Source organism: Garra rufa, chromosome 4, assembly GCF_049309525.1.
Source record: "Garra rufa chromosome 4, GarRuf1.0, whole genome shotgun sequence".
NCBI classification, from domain to species: Eukaryota; Metazoa; Chordata; class Actinopteri; order Cypriniformes; family Cyprinidae; genus Garra; species Garra rufa.
In genome coordinates, this window is record NC_133364.1 from 1,692,933 (window position 1) to 1,711,476 (window position 18,544).

General features: G+C 31.7%; 2 protein-coding genes across 3 annotated transcripts in view; one reads left to right on the forward strand and one right to left on the reverse strand.

The window, feature by feature from the left end:
* LOC141333275 (ras-related and estrogen-regulated growth inhibitor) overlaps positions 1-4,237 on the reverse strand; it is a 31,986-nt gene extending 27,749 nt beyond the window's left edge. Inside the window, exons 1-2 of the mRNA XM_073838251.1 lie at positions 4,171-4,237; positions 1,170-1,298 (exon numbers count right to left, since the gene is read on the reverse strand). Of these exons, the coding sequence (XP_073694352.1) occupies positions 1,170-1,230 (61 nt within the window). The 5' untranslated portion in view covers positions 1,231-1,298; positions 4,171-4,237. The remainder of the gene's footprint in view (positions 1-1,169; positions 1,299-4,170) is intronic.
* Positions 4,238-9,203: 4,966 nt separating this feature from the next.
* ptpro (protein tyrosine phosphatase receptor type O) overlaps positions 9,204-18,544 on the forward strand; it is a 59,515-nt gene continuing 50,174 nt past the window's right edge. For both annotated transcript variants that reach the window (XM_073838010.1, XM_073838011.1), the window contains exon 1: positions 9,204-9,289. In XM_073838010.1, coding sequence (XP_073694111.1) covers positions 9,227-9,289 — 63 coding nt within the window. In that variant the 5' untranslated portion in view covers positions 9,204-9,226. The remainder of the gene's footprint in view (positions 9,290-18,544) is intronic.

Genomic DNA, 18,544 nt, shown 5'->3' on the forward strand with positions numbered 1-18,544 from the left:
TAAAGTTGTTGGGTGTTTTTTGAAAAACCTGTTTTTCAAAAATTTGAAATTTTGAAAACTCAAATTTTAAAATGAAAAAAACTTATTTTTCTGACCACATTGGCAGATATTTGTTTTTAAGATATTAAGTTTTTTTTTTGTTTTTTTTTTAAATGTATCGGACTTGTTTTGGAAAAATTTGAAAATGTAAATTTTAAAACAAAAAATCTTTATCTTTTTGACCACATTGCGAGATATTTGCTTTTAAGATATTAAGTAGTTTTTTTTTTTTAATGTATTGGACGTGTTTTTGAAAAATTTAAAAATGTGAATTTTAAAACTAAAAATCCTTATTTTTCCTGTCCACATTGACAGATATTTGTTTTGAAGATATTCAGTGGTTGGGTGTTTTTTGAAAAATGTGAAAGTTTAAAAAAAAAGATGAAAGATGTATCGGACGTGTTTTTGAAAAATTTTAAATTTTAAAAACTCAGATTTTAAAAATGAAAATTCCTTATTTTTCTGGCCACATTGCCAGATATTTGTTTTTAAGATATTAAGTAGTTTTTTTGAAAAATGTATCGGACGTGTTTTTGAAAAATTAGAAATTTGAAAATTACAAAAAAAATTAAAAATCTTTATTTTTCTGACCACATTGGCAGATATATATTTTTAAAGATATTAGGGATTTTTTTAAATGTGAAATTTTAACAGTTTGAAAATTTGAATTTTAAAATAAAAAAATCTCATTTTTCTGACCACATTGGCAGATATATATTTTTGAAAGATATTAAGCCTTTTTTTGAAAAATGTCTGAGACGTGTTTTTGAAAAATGCTTGAATAATACTTACACAATTTTTTGCAGTGTTTTAAGAAGGTACAGTAAAAGTTTTTTCCATATCTTGGTGATTGAAAGTAGAGCTATTCAAGCCATATTTCAAAATAAATTAAAAGATAATTGAAAACCAATTGTTTTTAAAAACTAATTTTCTTTACATGGTCTAAAACGTACCTTCATAAATCCTACAGAAACCTGTAAATTCACACTAATGTTGAACTTCAGACGGCAGCAGGACAATCAAATGGAAATATCGCCTGGTTGTGCATATCACTGTTGGATTTACTTTATTTTAAGAGACTGATTTATGTAGAGTGTGGTGATGTTTGAGTGTTGCGATAATGCTCTTACCTGACTTTCCCACTCCTGCTCTGCCAAACACAGCCAGCTTCACCTCTGGACTCTTGGCCATGACGAAGTAAGCAGAACGAGCCAATCACAGAGCTGACCGAGTCACCGTAGCGACTGCATCATCTCCTCCTGAAACAGATGACAAGCGTAAAACAGCAGATCTTGTGTTTAATCCAGCACTCGCTCTCAACTAAACATTCACTTTCTACACTCAAATATTTAAGATGCTTGTGTGGAGAAAATGCCATGAAGACGTTTATACAATGAGAATATCGTCGACTCGGCACTGATGAACGAATGACGAATGAACACTGATCGGCAGCTTCTGAAGATCTGAATAGATGATTCCTCAAATACTGGATCATCCAGACTCTGGTGATGATGAGTGAAGCATCTAAACTCTGTTTGTAGATGATCTTCTGTCCTACAGTGTCTGGACGAGATGATCTGAACCTAAACAGCACTTTTTTTTATATGATAGCCTCATCATCTGCACCACAAAAAATCAGGTTCTTATTGCGTATTTTTGTCTTATTTTACAGTATACCATTCTTAAATCAAGAAACATTTACTGGATAGAAGATTTATCAAAAATATCGTGATTTTTGTCTAAAACAAGAAAAATAAATCTGCATTTCAATTCAAAAGGGTAAACAAGATTTTTCTGACCCCTTGGAAGATATTTGTTTTTAAAGATTTTTTTATGTGTTTTTGAAACATTTTAAATTTGAAAATTTGAATTTTAAAACTAAAAATCCTTATTTTTCTGACCACATTGGCAGATATTTGTTTTTAATATATTAGGTCTTGTTTTTTGAAAAATGTATCAGATGTGTTTTTTAAAAATTAGACAATTTTGATTTTAAGACCAAAAAAATCCTTATTTTCTGACCACAGTTGCAGATATTTGTTGTATGATATTATTTTATTTATTTATTTATTTATTTATTTATTTGAAAAATGTGTTTTTTAAACATTTGAAATATTGATTTTTAAAACTAAAAATAATTATTTTTCTGACCACATTGGCAGGTAATTGTTTTTAAGATATTAATTCTTTTTTTTTTTTGAAAAACCTGTTTTTTTAATATGAAATTTGAACATTTTGAAATTTTGAATTTAAAACATTTTTTTTTCTGACCACGTTGGCAGATATTTATTCTTGTTTTAAGCTCAAACTTAATTGTAATAAAAAATTAATTTTGCTTCTCAAGTAAATGTGTTTTGAATTATAAATGTTTAGACATTTGTTCTGGAAAACAAGACAAACGTACAGATGGGCAACAGATTTTTAGCAGTGTTGTCTTCAAGTTCACAGATGAGATGATGTGAGATTGAAGCGCTCTGAAATTCAGATTCCAAACTGGAGTGGATAAAGACTTGATGATGATGATGTAGGCTCTTGAAGGACCAGCTCAGCCAGTAACAAACATTCAATCCTCAAGTCAGATGCTGTGGTGTCCTTTAGCTCAATTGGAAGAACGTGACGTGTGAAGATGTGAAGATGACAAGATTTGCAAAAGATCAAACACAAAGCATCATATGACTTTAGAAGAACATTCTTTTGAATCGGCAGACATCAGATGCTTTTTACCGGACCATGAGATTCTCGCAGCGCTTAAATTAAGGCAGGGCCTCTTTTTTAATGCATCATAGTGTAGAGATTCTCCTAAAGCAGATGCAGAAGTAAGATATCATTTTTTTTTTGGAAAACTGTTTTTTGAAAAATTAGACATTTTAAAAATTGAAGTTTTAAAATGAAAAATCCTTATTTTTCTAACCACATTAGCAGATATTTGCGTTTAAGAAATTAAGTTTTGTTAAAAAAAAAAGAAAAAAAAGGAATTAGACGTGTTTTTGAAAAATTAGACAATTTTGAAAATTGGAATTTTAAAATGAAAAATCCTTATTTTTCTGACCACAGTTGCAGAATTTTTTTTAAGACTTTTTTTTAATGTTTTTGGAAAAATTTGAAATTTTGAAAAATTCACATTTTAAAATGAAAAATCCTTATTTTTCTGTCCACACTGGCAGATTTTGGTTTTAAGATATTATTATTATTATTATTATTATTATTATTATTATTTAAATGTTAATTTAAAAATGAAAAATCCTTATTTTTCTGATCACAGTTGCAGATATTTGTTTTTAAGATTTTTTATTTTTTGAAAAATGTGTTTTTAAAACATTTGAAATTTGAAAATGTTGAACATTTGAATTTGAAAACTAAAAATCATAATTTTTCTGACCACACTGGCAGATATTTGTTTTTAAGATATTAAGTTCTGTAGAAAATTCTAATTTAAAAATGAAAAATCTTTTCAGAATCTATTTCAGAAAAATCTCTTTAAATGAAGTTTATTTTTCTGACCCTATTGGCAGATATTTATTCTTGTTTTAAATGAACACCTAATTTTAATACAAAAATAGTTTTGCTTCTCAAGTTTGAATGAGAAACGTTTAGACATTTGTACTGGAAAACAAGACAAACACAAATAGGGTCATTTTTTGCAAATTTTTTTGTTCACAGACGAGATGTTGTGAGATGATTGAAAATTAAATATTGCATAGTGTCATAAAAACTCCTCACAATCCTAAATAATAATCGCAACATATTATTAAACAAAAATGAAAACCTTTAATGTGATTGAACATCACTTGGTACAAGCCAAACACTGGAGACCAGAAGCGGGTCAGAACTGGACCAGCGCTCTGACCTTTACCAATGACACATCAATACCAGCTCAAACTTCAACCAGGACAATCAGCTCATTCTCCATCACATTCACATTCACTCACAATTCTTCACACAAACAGACTTCATCAGAATCAGAAGAAATCAGTCCTTGTGAAGCTCATCATCACATAGAATCACCATAGTGTTGTTGCTGCTGCTGCTGCTGTTGATGTGACATGATTGTTTTAATAAGAATATTGTCTGGTCCTGAGGATGCTGGTTCTTGTTGTTGTTTTTAAACTGAGGAGTGAAAGTGTGACTTACCGTGAGAAACACTCGAGTCCGATCAGATCCGATGATGTGGATGAGTGTGAGAGCGCAGACATTCGCTGTGAGAGAGAGAGAGAGAGAGAGTGTGTGACTGACTATATGAGTGTGTATTTAAAGACATGGATCCGCCCACAAACCCGCATCACACAACAGCGCAGATCAACAGCGACACCTACTGGACAACACACACACATACAGAGAGCACATAAAACACAATAAGCGCAACATACTGAACACACACAACATCCACCTTGTTTCTAACTTTAGAGCGCTAACCACTGATCTATATAATCAATGGCGTTAACTCGAATGTGCGAGACTTCCGGTGTAATTCGCTTACGGTTATTTTAGCCGCACGGAAACGGTTTGAAATTGCGAACTTTTTTCTGATTATTTAATGTAGGCCTACATATCATCATAATTATAATCACGCTGATCTGTACAAAAATACTTTCCATTTAGCGCATTTTGTTATTCTTTCAGTTCTCCTTGAGCTCAATAATAATACTATTGTCTTTCAGAGGCTCCGTAATTGAGTTTCCATAATTGATTCTGTTATTTTCCTTATTAGTACTGTGAAGCTGATACTGTTTTTTTTTGGAAATAAACAATAAATGACCCTTGACCACAAAACCAGTCGTAAGGGTCCATTTGTTTTTAAATTGAGATTTATACATCACATGAAAGCTGAATAAATGAGACAATATTTGGCTGAGATACAACTATAGGGTTCAAAACAATCAAAATATTGAGAAAATCGCCTGTAAAGTTGTCTAAAATGTTTCTTTACGATGCATATTACTAATCATAAATTAAGTTTTGATATGTTTACGGTAGGAGATTTACTAAATATTTTCATGGAACATGATCTATTGCTGCAGGGTCACATATTTGTTTATGTTTTTAAAGTGAGCAAAAACTCACTTACTTTTGATACATTTTTCAGAAAACGGCACTTTATGTCATTCATATCAGTCATTTTGCTTCAACACTAAAAGAAAAATTGATCATTTTGACCTATTTAATGTATTTATTTGGCTATTGCTACAAATATACCCGTGCTACTTAAGACTGGTTTTGTGCTCCAGGGTCACTTTTATGAACTTGACATATAATAAAATAATAAAAATTACGAAAACGCAACAAAAGTACTAAAACTTCAATTGAAATGAAGAAGTAAAAATAAAAAGCAATTCAAAATATTAATAAAACCCATAATAGTGTCTTAGAGTTACTAATATTTGTTTTTTATTTTATTTGATATTTTCTATTTTATTTTCATTTTTAGTCAAAGTTTAGCAATTTTGTTTTTTGAGTGTTTTTTTTTTTTTTGTTATTATTTTGTTTGTGTGTGTTTTTATGTTATCGATCATTTTGACCCATACATTTTTATTTATTGCTACAAATATACCCGTGCTACTTAAGACTGGTTTTGAGGGTCACATGTAATTAAAATTCTAATTTGGGAAATATCATATAGGCTACATAAAGCAAAGTGTATGTTAACTGTACTAACTGGTAGACTATTTTCCACTGAATTAAAGTTTTTTTTGATACTCAATGTATTTGGTTTGTAATTCATCTTCAGTGAACGATGTAAAATGTTTTTTTGTAAACTATTTTATAGATTCATGTATTTTTGTGCAACTTTGTATTCCCCTAGTGTTGTTTCAAAAGATTTTTTAAATAAAAAAAATAATAATACTGTAAAGCTAAATGTGACTTAGTTATTTATCTTTAGCAGCTAATGAGTCGGAAGACTTGCACATTCAAGCCTCGCATTGCTAAATGGAGCGGTTAGTGTAGAAATCCTATGTACCACTATTAAGAAACTTAAAATTGATTCTGTAACCAGGGTTGCCAGACTTTCACAACAAAACCCAGGGGGGAGGGGGAATGGTTCCCCTAGTAAAATTCACATTTCAGGGGCTAAATATCACGTTCTTTTGGGGTCGCTTTAACCCTCGGACTTAAAATACAACGCGCGGCAACAGTGTTAGGTAGCTCAACTTTGCGGGAAAAACGCGGACTTGGCAACACTGCCTGTAACGGTGGTTTAGTGTTTCACAGAAGAATGAAGTAAGTCTTACGGTTTTTTGAACGACATGAAGGTGACTAAGTGATGACAGAATGATCACTGTTATGTAGTTTTTACTTTGGGCGACTAGAGGGCGACACGCGTTCATGAGACTAACAACGCTCAGATCTGCTGCAGCAGCTACTGCTACAAACACACGAGCATTTATGCACACAACACAACAATAAAACGCACGCGATTTTTGCTTAGTATGTTACATATAGCATCTAGCTTCCAGCAGTTTTGCTTAGCATCCCCTGATTCCAGAGATCACGTGATCGCTGTTTAATTGCGTGCTGCTGTGGACTGAAGCTCATCAGGGAAACCCTTTGTCCACATTCCATCACCGTGGTGAAGCTCATCGGCCAATCAGAACGCAGCTCTCATCTGAGGGGGGAAAAAGAGGAGGGGAAGCTGGACGCTGATTGGCTGGCGGCTGTAAAGCGCCTCTGTTGCTGGTAAGAAGCAGCAGCTACTGTCTGTGTGTCTGAGTGTGTGCTCATCTGTCTGTCCTGCTGATGAATCACAATATTAGAGGAAAATTGTGCACTTCATTATGAGTTTGTGAGACCCAACAGAAGACTGACCCTCTTTTTATGTTTATAATGAATCAGTTCTTCAATCCTCAGTGTTTGTTCACAAGTCTATTGGTTTTATTAAGTCTGTGTTGTTCATATGACTCTTTCAATATGTTTAATCAGGTTTCTTTTGCACATTAGAAATGTAAAGAGCTGATACTGATTTGAGTGATGAAGGAGAACAATCCAGAGAAGTTCAGTGAAGTTTCGTACAGGTAAGTACCTGGATTCTGTTTATTATTGCCTTATTTAAGTTCTGGTCTGGAAGTGGAAAGCTTCTAGTCCAAACTACTTGATTTCAATGTATTTATCACAGTTATCATGTAACAACACATATATGATGGCAATCTAAGAGGAATTTCACAGTCACCAGCTACAACTATAAAGTAATATTTGTTTCTTAAAAAAAAAAAAAAAAAAAACTTGCCAATGCAACATTAGGCCTACTGATTTTTATTTAGTAGTACTTGATCATGGTTGCCAGGTTTTCACAACAAAACCTGCCCAATTGCTAATTACTTTTCGAGGGGGTCCCCCTGTAAAAATGGCATTCCAGGGGGTAAAATACACATTTTTGGTGGGGTTCCTTTGGTAAAATTAGCATTCCAGGGGCTAAATATTACATTATTGGGGTCGCTTCAACCCGTGGCAACAGTAGGAAAGTAGCCCAATTCCACGGCAAAACCACAGACTTGGCAACACTGTACTTGATTTACTTGCATAGCTAAAATAAAAATGAATGAGAACTATATAAACACACACAAAAAAAAAATTGCTAAACTTTTACTAAAATTAAAATAAAAACAGAATATATATATATATATATATTAGTAACTCTGAAATACTAATATGTTTTTATTATTATTTTGAATTGGGTTTTATTTTTACCTTTTCATTTTTAGTCATTTTGTTGTGTTTTTGTAATTTTTATTATTTTCTTATATATCTAGTCCATAAATGTGACCCTGGAGCACAAAACCAGTCTTAAGTAGAATGGGTATACTTGTAGCAATAGTGAAAATACACTTAATGGGTCAGAATCAACTTTTGTTTTATTCCAAAAATCAGTGGGATATTAAGTAAAGATCATGTTCCATGAAAATATTTAGTAAATTTCCTACCATAAATATATCAAAACTTAATTTTCGGATAATAATATGCATTGCTAAGAACATCATTTGGACAACTTTAAAGGCGTTTTTCTCAATATTTATTTTATTTTATTTTATTTTTTGCACCCTCAGATTCCAGATTTTCAAATATTTTCCTATCCTAACAAAGTATACACCAATGGAAAGCTAATCTCAGCTTTCAGATGATGTATAAATCTCAAATTCAGAAAAATGGGCTCTTATGACTTGGTTTGTGGTCCAGGGTCACATATAGACACATAAAAACAAACAAACAAGAAAGATAATAATAAAAAAAACTTTTGCTAAAATTATAATAAAAGCAGAACATATCAAATAAAAATTAGTATCTATTATTGTTTTTTGTTTTTACATTTTACTTAAAGTATTAGTAAATTTGTTGTGCTTTTGTCATTTAAAAAAAAAAATTATATGTCTAGTTTTTTTTATTCATTTTTATTTTTGTTTAGTAAAAGATAAACTAAATAAATATTAGTAGCTGAAATAAAACAGCTTGGCAGCTAATGTGGTTTTGTTTATGTCCTGTGTTTAAGAAAGAGCTCTAATTCTATTTTATGTCTGCGTGTGAGTTATAATTACTTGTTTTAACCTATTTGATATCCTAAATTCATTGCATTTTATTATGGTTCTCAGAAGGATAGATATGAATTACATTTGTATAAATATATATCTATCTATAAATATTGCCGTATTTCAAACAAACAGACCACAGTATGATAGTGAATGTAACAGTGTATTAATATGAGGTAAGATATGAGGGTGATGTAAAGCAGGTTTGTTCATGTGATGAGATTCAGTCTTCTTGTGTTCAGAGATTCAGGGCGGGGCGACAGAGGGCCGCGTCTCAAATCCCGCTCAGCCCCCTAGATAGTGCGCAGCGTCTGTGCATCACTGGCGCACGAGGCGTTTTGAGGGAAGCACAGGCGCAGCGCCCACAAACGCTGCCTCCTACTTAGGGCGCGCTGGAGGATTTGAGACGCGGCCCGCGAGACAGAAACCCGCTGCTGCGCTTCATTAGAGCCTCCGTGTGTCTCCATCATTCATCCGTCCCGCAGAGCCGAACCACAGACCCGATACCGAGTGCACGGAACCGGCAGATGGACGGAACGCGCGCGCTCTGACGGCAGACGCTCCACTCGTTCATCTTCGGCTCGACTCGGCGGTCCGATCGCTGTTCGATCACTCGCTATTGTTCGGATGTGCGACGCTGGGAATCAAAGAGACCGATCGATTCCCGACCGAACATGAGTTCTGCTCTCCGCTGGGTTTTATCGCTGTGCTTCATCATCACCATCATCGTCGTTCAGGTGAGTTTGGGCTTTTCATTCACGTGAACGAGCGTTCAGGTCTGCGGTGAGCGCGACGCGTTAATTACACGCGCGTGTCATTAAATCAGTTCGTGTCGGTGTGGGTTCGGGAGTGTTTCTGTGGGTCTCATATGAGAGTAACACGATCAGAATCTGCTCCGATATTCCTGCGGGCGAAACTGGGTCACACAGCTGAACGCGTGTATATGTATGTGTGTGTGTGTGTGTGTGTGTGTGTGTGTGTGTGTGTGTGTGTGTGGAACATCAGTCGGCTTTCAGTCTATGTTACATTCATTCTATAATAATAACAACAATAACAACATTAATGTTATTATTATTACTTGGATGTTATTATTAGTATTAATGCTACAGATTAGTGACAATATTGATGTTGTAATAATAGTAGCACTGATATGTGTTACAAAAAGTAACAATTTAGAAATATGTTTGAATTTTTATTTTTTGTATTTTTATCTAGTTTTTCCTATCAGTTTTGTGTAAGGTTTTTTTTAACAGTGACCCTAGAATGTGATCAAACTATTTAAAATAGCTGGGTTAAGGTGTGTAACCATTTTTATGACTGCATAAATATGTTTATTCCATAAAACACAAATAATAAAAAAAAAGGGTTACTAATGATGCATCATTTGGATATTTTTATGTCTGGGAAAAAAATTGGCATTAAATGCGTTAATAATAATATTGAGTCAGTTGTTTTAGCTTTATTTAAAAAAAATTAAATGGCCTTAAAACATATTTACACTCGTATTACTTCAGTAAAGGTATGCAGGAGTTATCCAGTCTAATCATAATTATATTTATTTATTTAGCTTTATTTAAAATGTTTTAAATAGCCTTGAAACATATTTACATTTGTATTATTTCAGTAAAGGTATGCGGGAATTTTCTAGTCTAATAATAATTATTATAAACTCGAATATAACTTTGTTATTTTTTAAAGCTTCAAGTTTATTTATATAATCTTTTTTTTTTTAAGTGTGTAAAAAATTGTGTTTTATGGTCAGTTGAGGATTATTTCAAAGGGTTACTATTGATAGATGTTTTTGTTATATTCATGTCTGGGAAAAAATTGGGATTTAACAGGGTTAATAATAATATTAATACAAAATCAGCTGATGTAACTTTATTTAAAATGTTTCAAATAGCATTAAAACATATTTACACTTAGAATATTTCAGTTAAGGTATGCAGGAATTTTCCAGTCTAATAATAATCATAATTTTAATAATAATTACAAAATATAACATAGCTTTGCTATTTTTTAAGGCTTTTACGCTTATTTATATTCAGAATCATGTCAGTGAAACAGGAATTTCCCGGTTTATTAAAACTGATCTTGTTTGATTGATTGGGAGAGGACCTGATTGAGAACATGCTGAAGGAGCTACAGTTGAAAATGCTGGTCTCAGACAGTAATTATCTGACTTTATCAGTCATTATAACGGAACTTATAGAGTTTCTGCTCAAGTCTTTGAACATTGTGTGTATATTATTAAGTTATTAGTGTGTACTTTTATTATTAGTATGTTATTAGTGTTTGAATCTGATGTTCAGAGGTGACCATCATAAAATCTTAGTGTTATATAATGATGTTAAAAGTGAGTTATATTTAAAGTAATTGTAATAACTCTCCATCACTGTTTTCCTTTGCATTAGATGATTTTATTTAGTGAATTCAGTTCATTTAAAACCTGTAATTCAAATATTCTCAGTAGTACATACTTAATTTCATATTATCTCTAGCAGATGTTAAATGAAAAAACAATGCATTTGTTCATGTGTGACACGTAAACAAACTAGTCTGAGATAATGAATATGACCATTCATTAAATGTTAACCTCACACTCGAGCCCCGTAACCATGGCGACAGCCGTGTGCGTGTGTGCATGTGCGTGCGTGTGTTTGCCGGCGATCAATACAGGCTTCAAATGTGAGCATGCAGCTTCCACGATTAACCCTTGCAAAAGATTTCACCTTCATCTGATCAGACACAGATCTGACTGAGACACACTGCTTTGAGCGTTACTTCTTTTACTTGCAGCTTAGTCATTATGTGTGTTTTATTTGAGAAACAAAGCAGTGGCATAGTACAGTTTCATTTGCAATGATTTCCACTCAGAAATAATGATTCATTCCACAAATAATTACAACAGCGGTGACAAATGAAGGCCTTTAGGGGTGTTAAATCAGAGCAGAAAGTCGAAATTCATCAAATCATGACATTAAATGCAAACAATTAGTATTTAGTCAATTTTGTCAGTTCAAATTTCTGAAAATATCCCTAGATCAAGATTTTTTAACTAGAGAAGCAAATGAAGAAATTAGTTTATGGATAAAACCGGGGGTGAGCGATATGGCAAATATATCTGAGCACCATTTTTTCAGAAATATCACGATTCTTAGTCGTTTTAGTTTTACTATTTTACAAGTTGTCTGAGCAGCACAGCCAAACATGCTAGCAACTTGCTAATGTCATGCTAGCAACTTTTCAGTCATGAAACATGCTAGAAACATGCTAGCAACTTGCTAATGATATGCTGATAATGCAAGTAACATGTTAACAATGTTAGGAACATGTTAGCAACATGCTAACAACTTGCTAATAATTCTAGAAACATGCTAACAACTTGCTAATTATATGCTAATAATGCTAGTAACATGTTAACAATGTTAGGAACATGTTAGCAACATGCTAACAACTTGCTAATAATTCTAGAAACATGCTAACAGCTTGCTAATGATATGCTAATAATGCTAGTAACATGTTAACAATGCTAGAAACATGCTAGCCAACTTGCTAATGCTGATAATGCAAGTAACATGTTAATAATGTTAAAAACATGCTAGCTACATGCTAACTTGCTAATCATGCTAGAAACCTGCTAGCAACTTGCTAATCATGCTAGAAACATGCTAGCAAATTGCTAATTATTTGCTAATAATGCTAGTAACATGTTAACAATGCTAGGAACATGTTAGCAACATGCTAACAACTTGCTAATAATGCTAGAAACATGCTAACAACTTGCTAATGATATGCTAATAATGCTAGTAACGTGTTAACAATGCTAGAAACATGCTAGCAACTTGCTAGTGATATGCTGATAATGCAAGTAACATGTTAATAATGTTAAAAAAATGCTAGCTACACGCTAACTTGCTAATCATGCTAGAAACCTGCTAGCAACTTGCTAATCATGTTAGGAACTAGTAACTTGCTAATCATTCTAGAAACATGCTGTCAACTTGCTAATGACATGCTAATAATGCAAGTAACATGTTAATAATGCTAGAAACATGCTAGCAACTTGCTAATAATGCTAGAAACATGCTAGCAACTTGCTAATTGTGTTAGAAACATGCCAATGACATTCTAATCAGGCAAGAAACATGCTAGCAACTTGCTAATGACATGCTAATAATGCAAGTAACATGTTAACAATGCTAGAAACATTAAGCTAACAACTTGCTAATCATGACAGAAGTGTGCTAATGACATGCTAGTAACTTGCTAATCATGCTAGAAACGTTAGAAATGTGCTAGCAACTTGCTAATAATGCTAGAAACATGCTAGCAAAGTGCTGATCATGTTGGAAACATGCTAATGACATGTTAGTAACTTGACAATCATGCTAGAAACATGTTAACAACTTGCTAATCATGCTAGAAACATATTGTCAACTTGCTAATGACATGCTAATAATGCAAGTAACATGTTAATAATGCTAGAAACATGCTGGCAACTTGCTAACTTGCTAATCATGTTAGAAACATGCTAGCAAATTGTTAATTAAATGCTAATAATGCTAGTAACATGTTAACAATGCTAGGAACAAGTTAGAAAAATGCTAACAACTTGCTAATAATGCTAGCTACATGCTAACTTGCTAATCATGCTATAAACCTGCTAGCAACTTGCTAATAATGCTAGCAACATGCTAATCATCTAATCTGTCTATATAAAGTTCAAAAGTTTAAGCTTTTACAGCTGCTTTAATATTTCAAGCTAGACTTTCTCAAGCCAACCTACAGTTTTTGTCTTGACAAACATTTTTATCTAGTTATATTTTCTCACTCATCCTTTAAAACATTTAATACTTGTCTACATTAATAATATAGTACAATTAGACAGGATTACCCACATTTCTGACACAGTACCATGGTGCAGTTGGTAAATTGATGGCGGTTTGTAGATTAAAAAGCCTTCTGGCTGTATTCAGTGAGAACACGTGTGTTTCCTCCAGTGTAAAAGACTATTACTTCAATATTCACGTCGAGGGACGCTTAGAAAACTCTCCTGAACCTCGGTGGAAACCCGTCGATTTGTTTAAGATGACGTTGATTTGATTGAAGCTGTTCAGCTGCTCTGCTCATATAAACCTTATCAAAAGTAGCTGCTCTGAAGCTTTGAACGGTTAGTTATTTTAAGTCAGCGCTGGATTATGAGGCGGTGTGTGTCTGGTCTACATCAGACGGATGTAAATGAAGAGTCTTTCACCTGAGCGTGAGCCGAGGGCAGGTGTGCGGATGTGAAACGCTCCATCTATTAAACATCAACCAGCACACGTTCACTTCATCAGTGTCTGTAAGAGCAGTCGGGATCTTCTCTGTCAGAACACTAAACGCCAATCACATCACGCTCAATAGAGTTTAGAGAGACTTGCCAAATCTGCGTTAAACAGACCTTCAGGCATTCAGGAGCTTTAAAACCATGTTCAGTCAAAATGCTGAAGCACAAACCAGTAACAAAGAGTCAAATGCACTGCAAAAGCTATGTTCTTCCTCAAAATTTCTGTTTTTTTTTCAGTGCAAATATCTAAACTTTCTTAAATCAAGATACTTGTACTGGAGAAGCAAGATGACTGAAGATATTAGTCTTGTTTTTTATTAAAAATGCATCAAAATTTAATGAGAATATTTGGGGGATAATATATATATATTTTTTAAATAATCTCATAAATATTGATATTGTGATTTAAAAAATATCCAGGAAAATTAGCTGAACGATTTAGCCTGAATATATATGAAATAATAAGAAACAAAGTAAGAAACTCTAAAATAAAAGAGTTTTCTTAAAAATATATTAAATATAAGTATATGTTTAAAATGCTTAAAATTAGGGCTGCACAATTAAGGACAAACAATAAATTTGTGTTGATAATAATAATAAATAAAGGAAGGGTTTTTGTGCTTGTTTGTTGAGCTTTGGTTGAAGTTTTCAATATGTCTAAAAAAATAAATGTTTTATTATTGCTAAATAAAAATATTAATATTTTATAGTAATGCTACAGTAATATTTTACTTTAAAATAAAAAATGTGTATTAAGAAAAGTAACTATTTCATTTTACAACAGTAAAATTACAGTAAATTTTTTATTGTTATTACTAAATACAAATATGAATATTTTATAGTAATACTATAGTTATGTTTTACTTTAAAAATATATTTATTTATTTAAGAAAAGTAACAATTATTTTATTTTACAACAGTAAAATTACAGTAAAATGTTTTATTATTGCTAAATAAAAATATTTATAATAAATTTTTTAATAGTGTAGTAATATTTTACTGTAAAAAATGTGTATTTAAGAAAATTAGCATTATTGTTTTATATTACAACAGTAAAATTACAGTAAAATGTTTTATTATTGCTAAATAAAAATATTTATAATTTATTTTTAATAGTGTAGTAATATTTTACTGTAAAAAATGTGTATTTAAGAAAATTAGCATTATTGTTTTATATTACAACAGTAAAATTACAGTAAAATGTTTTATTATTGCTGAATAAAAATATTTTTATAATTTATTTTTTAATAGTAGTAATATTTTACTGTAAAAAATGTGTATTTAAGAAAATTAGCATTATTGTTTTATATTACAACAGTAAAATTACAGTAAAATGTTTTATTATTGCTAAATAAAAATATTTATAATTTATTTTTTAATAGTAGTAATATTTTACTGTAAAAAATGTGTATTTAAGAAAAGTAACATAATTGTTTTATTTTATAACATTTTTTATTGTTATTACTAAATAAAAAAATAATATTAATATTTTATAGTAATACTATAGTAATATTTTACTTTAAAATAAAAAATGTGTATTTAAGAAAATTAGCATTATTGTTTTATTTTACAACGGTAAAATTACAGTAAAATGTTTTATTGTTATTACTAAATAAAAATAAAAATATTAATATTTTCTAGTAATACTATAGTAATATTTTACTTTAAAATAAAAAATGTGTATTAAGATTAATACATTAATAAAAGATGAATTAATAAATAAATTAATAAAAGATTAGTTAAATTACAGTAAAATGTTTTATTGTTATTACTAAATAAAATATTAATATCAATTTTTATAGTAATACTATAGTAATATTTTACTTTAAAATAATAAATATGTATTTAAAAATTAACATAATTATTTTATTTTACAACAGTAAAATTACAGTAAAATGTTTTATTGTTATAACTAAATACAAATATTAATATTTTTATAATAATACTATAGTAACATTTTACTTATAAATGTAAAATAATTATTTTATTTTACAACAGTAAAATCTATGACTTATAATTTTTTTCATTTTAAACTATCAAACTTTTATTTTGGTGGGAAATGCTTCTCTTTTATTGAGTGCTTCTCATTACAAGTTAAAACATTTCATGTTAAAACTACACTGCGTTTTATTTTGATTTTGTTGATTTTAAGCCTACACAAGCTTAATTTTGCTATATTTTTCATGTCATTTTGCTTCTCCATTAAACATATTTTGATTTAAGAATGTTTTAGATGTCAATAGTGGAAAATGTAAAGTGATATTCTGTGCATTTTTCCCCGTTGGCTGGTGTTTGTTACGGCTGCTGAATATGTGTCTGGCCTCATTGACGCTCTTTGTCATCATTCATGAAGACACACACAGGACGGCCATTGACACTCGCCTCGTCTCGTCTCCGCATGTCTCATTCGCAGCCACTGAATCCACAGAATGGCAGATTGTCATGCTGTTATTTCAGTGGTTTAGTGCTAAAGATATGAGTCTCCAGTTGGTTTCATGTCAGATGTGTTTGATGAAGCGATGTGTGTCGGTGTGTGATGTGCGGCGTCTGCGGTGTCGGTCACATGACTCTCACTCACTGGACGTCAGACCTTGAGCTGCTCTCTCTCTCTCTCTCTCTCTCTCTCCTGCACAAAGACTCCTGTATCTCAACCGGAGACGTTTCAAATCCATTCCCCGCAGCTCATGCTCACCGCCATATAAATGCATTATGTTTTTATAGTTTGATGTTCCTGAACGTTCTCATAGAAAACACCCTGAAACCCCCCAAATCAAAAGAAATTATTCTTGGCTTGTTAGGATTGTTACGCTTTGTGTGTTAACATTTTTTCATAGCGAATTCACAACAAAAGTGTTATTACAAAAATATTATAATATTTTAAAAACAAAAGCTTGACGAGAATAAATTGATCAAAAGTGACAGTAAAATCGTTTATAATGTTCCGAAAGATTTCTATTTCAAATAAATGCCGTTCTTTTGATCTTTATATTCATCTATGATTAATGAAAAATAAAATGTATGATCGTTTCCACAAAAATATTGGGTAGAACAACTGTTACATTGATAATAATGTTTCTTGAGCAGCAAATCAGCATATTAGAATGATTTCTGAAAGATCATGTGACACTGAAGACGGTGCTGAAAATACGGTTTTGATCACAGAAATAAATTACATTTTAACAGATATTCACGTAGAAAAACAGCTGTTTTAAAATATAATAATATTTCATGTTTTTACTGTATTTTTACTCAAATAAATGCTGGAAATCAGTATATTAGAATGATTTCTGAAAGATCATGTGACACTTGAGACTGTAGTAATGATGCTGAAAATTCAGTTTTGATCTCAGAAATAAATTACATTTTAACAGATATTCACATGGAAAATGTGTATTTTAAATTAGAATAATATTTCACATTTTCTACTGTATTTTTAATCAAATAAATGCAGGAAAAAGCATATTAGAATGATTTCTGAAGGATCATGTGACACTGAAGACTGGAGTAATGATGCTGAGAAGTCAGATTTGATCACAGAAATAAATCACATTTTAACAGATATTCAAATGGAAAACATGTATTTTAATTTAGAATAATATTTCACATTTTTACAGTATTTTTACTCAAATAAATGCTGGAAATCAGTATATTAGAATGATTTCTGAAAGATCATGTGACACTTGAGACTGGAGTAATGATGCTGAAAATTCAGTTTTGATCTCAGAAATAAATTACATTTTAACAGATATTCAAATGGAAATCATGTATTTTAAATTAGAATAATATTTCACATTTTTACAGTATTCTTAATCAAATAAATGCAGGAAATCAGAATATTAGAATGATTTCTGAAGGATCAAGTGACACTGGAGACTGTAGTAATGATGCTGAAAATTCAGTTTGTATTCATCTAAATTTAAAAAAAATTATGACTGGTTTTGTTGTCCAGGGTCACAAATTAGAAGATAATTGTTAATTTTATTAATCTCTTTAGATGGACTTTGGAATGTGTGTGTGTGAAAAAGAGAGAGAGAGAGAAAGACAGAGATTCACTCATTGTTTCCTCTTCAGAAACTCACAAAAGAGTTCAAGACAAAAAAAAGCTGCTGAGTCAGATCTGCCAATCACACGCTCCTCTGGAGTGGGCGGAGCAGCTGATTGGGCGAGTCGGCGGTCAGTGGGCGGGTTTGGACCTCCTGTGGTCCGGTGGGAGAGGTTTATGCCTCTGTGTGTGTGTGTGTGTGTGTGTGTGTGTGTGTGTGTGTGTGTGTGTCAGCGTGGGCTCTTTGTTGTGTTTCCTGGCCGTCTGACCGTCCTCTCGCTGCACTGAACACACCAGTGTGTTTGGTTTTAATTAAAAGCCATAGGAGTGTCTCTCCTCATGCAATTACAGCACCTGCAGCGTCTGCAGAACATGCCGCTCGTCATCCTCCCTCATGCAGGAGCTGCTCGTCTGACACTCCTAAAAATAACAGTTTGTTGTTGGCATGAACATCCTTTAAAAAGCCTTACAATCAAAGGACATTTTTAGTGGAAAACACTTTTTTAGATTTTGTAAAATCTTCTTCGTAGTAAGAAAAATGGCTCATAATGCGTTCAAAATCTGTCTGTTACTTTCAGATTTCACAAGAATCATTAGTTTAATAAAACGGTCCTGAATCAA